This window comes from Abramis brama (genome assembly GCF_963993115.1).
Source record: "Abramis brama genome assembly, chromosome: 14".
Classification (NCBI taxonomy): Eukaryota; Metazoa; Chordata; class Actinopteri; order Cypriniformes; family Leuciscidae; genus Abramis; species Abramis brama.
In genome coordinates, this window is record NC_139976.1 from 30435308 (window position 1) to 30442394 (window position 7087).

Sequence of the window (7087 nt, forward strand, 5' to 3'; positions counted from 1 at the left end):
ATCTTGACATACATGCAATCTTAACATTACAAAATATGACACAACAGGACATGCATACAAAAGTCCTCAAGTTTGGTTAAAACATTTGTAAACATACCTTGCATGACAGTACTACAAAAAACAACAAAGTGAAAGACTATTGCCTTATCTCCTGGTTGTCTTATTGTTGTGGGCTTTGTATAGGGTGAGGACTATTTGCAATAATACACAAGATAGCCTAGTGGAAATATGCCTTACCCCCAAGCCACACTGTCCGAGTTATTGTCCCCGGTAAATAAATGGTCATTGTCAGCCCTCAATTTAATAAATTCAGCTGTCCGCACCTGGAGCCCTAAAAAAAAAAAAAATTACAAGTTTTGCAAGCGAAGGGTCCATCAGTTGTATCCTTAATTGCCCGAGAAACGAAGGGCACATTTGAAGTCGCTTTAGAATCGGGGTAGCCTTTGGCTGGATCCCAAATGGCCTTGTGGACCCCTTTCGAGTTCACACTTGGTGACTTCAGGAAGTGCAGACCTAAAAAGTGTAGACCTGGCCTCAAGTCCACAAGGGTACACGAGAGTGCATTTTGGGACAGGCTTGATGACATCATGCCACCAAAAGTCAAACAGCCACAAAACTCTACCCTCATTTATCTGTTCGCAATGATTCCTGGGTAGGCAATTCATGTGGAGGGTACGAAAGGCGGGGCACAAAAGCGCCGCTCGCAAGCACACTCCTAAGCGCTGAAATGCCGAATGGGACACTTTACAGACTCGTTCACTTGCCGAGCATGCGCAATTTAAGGCCACGAGACCGGAAGTCCACATGAAGTGTGCCATTTGGGATCCAGCCTTCGTTGCGCCGCTGTGACGCAATCACACTTTAAATGCCTCTCCGGAGGACACAGCCTCTGAATTGGGACAAAGCTCATGTTATAAACCAGAGGTCTTCAATCCTGCTCCTGGAGGGCCACTGTCCTGCAAAGTTTAGTTCCAACCCTAATCAAACACACCTGAATCAGCTCATCAAGCTCTTCAGAATCGCTTGAATATTCAAAGGCAGGTGTGCTGAAGCAGGTTGGAACTAAACTCTGCAGGACAGTGGCCCTCCAGGAGCAGGATTGAAGACCTCTGTTATAAACAGTCACTTGTCACCAACTAGTGGCATAACAATGTAATCGATACAATCGTTGTTTGAAGCGCCAAGTTTTTTACAAAATGTGAATTGCTCTAACAGTGCGTGTCCACTACAGTGGCAAAACTCTGCTCAGTGCCGCTGACAACGCTATAACACCTCCGCTTTGGGGTGTGTCTGTTGTGAGTGTGTTTAATCAATTTTTTTTTTCAACACACGGACAATTTAATCATCAGAGATGCACGAGATTTGGAAAAATAGGCAAGCTTTGTTTCCAAATGCTCCAAGTACAGATATTCTGTCAATTTTATAAACTTTTGTAAACCTACCCACGTCTAATTTGTAAATAAAATTATTTACGCACTAAATCCAGCATAAACTCCAGCACAATCTGCATATTTTTAAACTCTCAAAACAGACGTCACAACCCGAACCTCACAGCGATTGGCTGCCGACCGCTTTTTTCACTTGATATTTGCATAAAGTCAAGAACTCGTCTCCAAACCGGCGTGATGACTCTGACTTCCAACCAGATGGAACTGGATAATATTCTGAATGTTCTGATCCAATCTGACTTCTGACCTGTAATGCTGCCTGAATCATAATCATACACTGTTCGCTCGTTGGCCAGAGGAGAACTGGCCCCCGACTGAGCCTGGGTTCTCCCAAGGTTTTTTTCTCCATTCTGTCGCCTGATGGAGTTTTGGTTCCTTGCCACTGTTGCCTTGGATTTTGGCTTGCTTAGTTGGGGACATTTAATATTCAACAATATTATTGATCTGCCTTACTTAAGGTGGACGATGATGCAATTTTCTTCTAAAAACAAACTTTGTTGTATTATTTTCATGTTATCACTGTGAAGCTGTTTTGATACAATCTGTATTGTTAAAAGTGCTATATGAATAAAGATGACTTGACTTAACTTAACTTGAACTGCCCAACCTTTTGACGCTCTCTACTCTTTCAATCCCACAATGCACTGCGGACACTCTGTGCCAGTGGACACGCACCGTTATGATCGCTACCGTAGACATCAGTGTTTATATCCGAACTATAAACCTTTATCCCAGTGCTTCTGTGATAATTTGAATATTTGCAAGACAGAAACAACGATACTGTGTGGTTGAAAATACTGTTTGTGAAGCTGTTTCATACCTACACATAATAACTGCTTTCTCTGGGTCAGCAGCAGCGCAAACACAGATTTGAATGTTCCGTTGTGATTTTGTCAAATGTTTAAAAGACAGAGGCGAATTGTTGTCATTTAGTAATGAGATTGAGTGAGCAGTTACTTATGCATCTCTACTTCTAGGGTGTTAAAAATAGTTGTGTTCATGTGGAGAAAAAGACTCTGTCTCACCTTTGATCCTATAACTAGATATTGCTTTAATCTCATGTGGACCACCTTGGACTTCAGACCTATTGCCAGGATTTGATCTTACGGATGTTCTTCGTGACATTTTCACTTCAGTCTTCTTGCCTATTAGGCCTGGAGTCTGAAGCTGGCCCAAAGGCATTTGGAGATCAAGGCTCTGATCCTGTGATCCAACACTTCTCCTTCCTTCCGGGGATTTAGGAGTTTTCTCCTCATGCTGAGGCTCTAAGAGAATTTGCTGGACAACCTCACCAGCACTTCAATTCTGAGGCATTTTCAATGGTGTTCTCTTCTTCTGGGAGACAGGAGTTACACTTTTCTCTGTCAATGAGTGGGTGATGGACCCTACAAATGGCATATCATCAACAGGTGTCTCTTCCTGATTTGAATTAAATGAGCTCTGAGGGATAGCAGGTCCAGTCATATCTTCAGAACTGGATTTCAAGGATCTTCGCTTCTTGGTAGATGGAGTTGTGACCGGTTTAGGGCTACTTTTAACATCTGCAGCGGGAGCTTCCTCATGATCAACCTGAGATCTTGCAAGAGGTGTTTTTGGTAGCTCAGATTTCCATGGTGATTTAGCAGCAAAGTCACAAAAATGTGACATACTGTCATTTTTAATTTGAAGACCAGCTGCGCACAGTACAGGGTTATTCTTTTCTTTTGGGGTCTGCATCACTCTTTTCAGTCCAACCATGTCTTCTACTGGAGCTCCCCTGTATTTGGGAGTCTTTAGGAGTTCCTTAATGCCTTCCAGACTGTCTTCCTGGGGAGGATTATATTCCTTGGGGGTCTTGAGCAGCTTTCCTCTTAAGTCTTCAATTGGTTCAGCCCTCTGTTTGGGTGTCTTCATGAGTCGTTTTACTCCAGTGAGACACAAGGATGGTGCTGCTTTCTGTTTTGGGGTTTTGACTACCATTTCAGGGGCAGCCTCTTCTTCTGTTTGGTCACTGGGGGACATCTCTTGATCTGGAATGATGCCATGGCCACTTGCCTCATTTGAGTTGTCAGTGAGTTGAGAAAGACCTTCATCTTCCAATAAACTACCATCCTGGTTGTCCAAAAGAAGTTGTGTTACTGCTTCATTCTTGTACTGTCCACATTTGGCAGTGGAGATCACACTTATTAGAGAGACAATCATTTCACCTGTGTGGGCAGTGAAAAACAAGGGCATGAAATCAATGATATCAAAACAATACACAGTAGATAACTAACTTGCGACAAGTCCAAAACACTAACCCGATTCTTCTGGTGTTCTCATGACTGAAATCTCATCCAAAGGCATATCGGGACATTCATTATTTATGGGAACCATATTCTTAGACCTGCTGTTGGCTGGTGTTTTGAAAATGTCTGCAACACCTAACAAAACATTTAGAATTTGAACTAACAATTTCACAGAACATTTATTACATACATTGTTTTCTTCAATACTGAACAAACCTATAAAGTCCTCATCCATTTTCATGTCCTTCTTGAATAGTGCTATGTTGGTGACTATTTTAGGTGCAGCCCCAAAAGACTGGTTAGTCCTCACATGGGCTTTGCCAACAACAATGGTGACTGGAGATGCTGCATGCCCAGTGCTGATATCATCCTTCAACCTCTGTGCAGGTGTCTGCATAGGTAATTAAATGTAATTTGTAATTAAGTCATAGATTAATCAGCCCTTCAATGAGCTAAAACCATCAACAGAAATGAGAAAAATGAATCAGAAAAAAAAAAACTTATGGGAAACATATTTTTGAGACTGATAAGAATCTTTTGCATTTTACCTTGGGTTTTAGTACCACATTTCTTTTGACTACGTTGCTCTTTGTGGTTTTTTTCTTAGTTGTAACTTCTGTTTGAGGTTTGATCTGACCAAACTTCACAATATCAGCCCAAGAGGTCAACACTTAAAACAGAGAAACAAACATACATTTTAAATATTTATTTAAACCATCTAAATCAATTAAAGATTAAATCTTCAAAACAGGACAACATAAATATAACCAGATTAAATCTTTCACCTTTTAGATTAGCCCGTGACGCTCCACTGCGTCTTGAACGAATTACATCAAGTGCACTTTTAATTGCACTCTTACTGTGCGTTCACACCGGACGCGAATAGCGCGTCAAATTCGCGCCTGCCGCGTCTATTTATGCGCTTGACTACTTTGTGTGCATTCGCGCGTCAAGAGCGAAATTGACGCGCGTAAAATCAAAAGTTTGAAGCGAAATTTACGCGCGTCACGCGCGTCAGAGGCGAAAGTTTCGAAACCTGTTGGCGGCCATCTTTTTTTTGTTTATCGAGCATTAGCATTAATCGAGAGAATCACCGCTCGTATATGCTCTGGAGAGCAGAAACAGCTGCGTAGGGGACATCGTCGCTGTACTCGGGTCCACCAAACCCTCCGGAGGGTTTCAGGAGTTTCACAATTTGCTCCAGGAGGTAGGTTTGGTGGACCTAACGGTGAGGACGCTGACGAGGACAGCGTAGGCCGTATAAGCCTCGGCCTCGAGTGGTCGCTGCCTGACGAGCCCGCGCTGTACAGCCCGGCGCGAGGTTCACCCTCGCCCGCACCTTATCTGTGATTTATTTTTGTTTTGATAATAAATGGAGCCAGCCTTCAAAAGTGAAACCTGTCCTGTGATTTTTGTTTGTTTTTATACACTAAATTGTGTTTGTTGTCTTTACATTAGATTAATAATGTTTCATATAATCTAGAATAGATATGGAATAAATAGCATTCAATACAAAATGAGTATCTCTCATATATTGAGAGTTTTATGTTTTGATTTGCTTTATTGTGCATTTTAGTCATATTACAAAATAATTTATTGAGGCCAAACATAAAATAACATTATAAACTGTCACTTCACCACGTGACAGCAGCATGCAAGCAGGCTCCTGATTGGTTAACGCGGCGCGAATTGACGCAGAAGTTCAGATTTTTCAACTCGGGCGGCAGACGCGAATTCGCGTCAAACGCGTGAATGCACAAATAGCACTAATAAAATCATTCGCGCGTAACGCGCTTAACGCGCCAGACGCTCAATTCGCGTCATTCGCGCGAACTTGACGCGCGAATGAGGCGAATTCGCGTCTACCGCGCCGCGCTAAACGCCTCATTCGCGCCGCAGGAATTTTTTACGCGCGTAACGCGTCTTTGCATTGACTTAACATTGAAATCACTCGCGCCTGACGCGCTATTCGCGTCCGGTGTGAACGCACCATTAGGAGTTTTTCTTGCAGAAGACTTCATGCTCTTCCTCCTTAAGGGTATCTTTGGCGTTTCGCACTTCTGAGGCATGTCTTCTACAACGGTTGACTCTACTTCAGACTTCTCCTCCTGGTCCTGGACAGGCGATGGAGTACTGATGCGAGAGACTGAAAACCTCCCCTGCACCCTGGGGGTCTCCGTTAAAGACATGTCACTGGCAGCCTCAACAGCTGAAGTTGATGCTCTTCTAGCAGATGCAGGTGAGCTCTGAGGGATAGCTGGTCCAGTAATATTTTCAGAACTGGATTTCAAGGATCTTTGCTTCTTGGTAAAAGGAGTTGTATCCGGTTTAGGCCTACTTTTAACATCTGCAGCGGGAGCTTCCTCATGATCAACCTGAGGTCTTGCAAGAGGTGTTTTTGGTAGCTCAGATTTACATGGTGATTTAGCAACAAGGTCCTGTTTGACCATTTGGTAGAGCTCACAAAAAGGTGACATATTGTCCTTTTTAATTTTGCCATCTTCTGGTTCATTCTCAACAGACTGATCCACAGATGGCAGTAAATTTGACCCATCTTTTAAACTAGTGTCTGTAAATATAGCACACATCACAATCACGGATATAAAATTATATTCTAGCAGAATTAGCAAAACTAGGGGGAAAAACAACTTACGTAAAATGTGAAATTTATAGAACATTACAGAAAATAGATTTCATGATCACTAACCCAATGAATGCTTTGACTTCCTCTTCTCTGCATTAACAGGGGTGCTTTTTTCCTGCTGGTCTTGCAAAGCCTACAGGATGACAGAACCAAAAGTTAACAAAAGAAATAAATGATAAATGAACAAAAATACCCATCATCTGTTTCACAAGACTCACATCAGCTACACACCTGAACTGTTTTGTCTTTTCCAGCCGTGGACAGTCTCTTCTTCTTCTGTGTCTTAGGAGGTGGGTACTCAAACCTAGCATTATGACAATATGAAACCACACAAAACAAATTATTCTCAGAACAAGGATTCTCCAAATCTCCTAAAGAAAACTGTAGACTTTTTTCATAATAATTATAATAAAAATCAGACTCACCTGAAAGAACGATCAATGATTGTGATGAGATCACCATGCTTTAACTGTTCAGATTGATTGAGAACTTGTCCATTAATACATGTGGGGTTCACAGAGCTTAAATTGGTCAAAATGAGCTTAAACAAGAGAGACACAATAAATGAACAGCATGTCATGTGTTCTTATATGCAAAAAACAGTTTAAGGAAACAAATGATAAAGTCAAACTTATAATGTTATACCACAGCATAATTACCTCGTTGTTCTCATTCAGCTCTATTTTACAGTGCTCATCTAACACCTGCGGCAGCTGAATACGAATATC

The 7087-nt window shown here is 42.0% G+C and overlaps 1 protein-coding gene across 1 annotated transcript; it reads right to left on the minus strand.

Annotated features, from left to right (window-relative positions):
• Positions 1–216: 216 nt before the first annotated feature.
• Positions 217–6857, minus strand: LOC311096544 (uncharacterized protein; the record flags this gene model as incomplete). The annotated part of the gene is made up of 10 exons (XM_084135741.1): positions 217–331; positions 2474–3634; positions 3728–3850; positions 3932–4106; positions 4264–4385; positions 4501–4574; positions 5774–6284; positions 6423–6492; positions 6591–6663; positions 6850–6857. 9 exons carry the CDS (start codon positions 6855–6857, stop codon positions 2748–2750), a joined length of 2043 nt encoding a protein of 680 aa, XP_083991867.1. The 3' UTR covers positions 217–331; positions 2474–2747.
• Between the last annotated feature and the right edge of the window lie 230 nt (positions 6858–7087).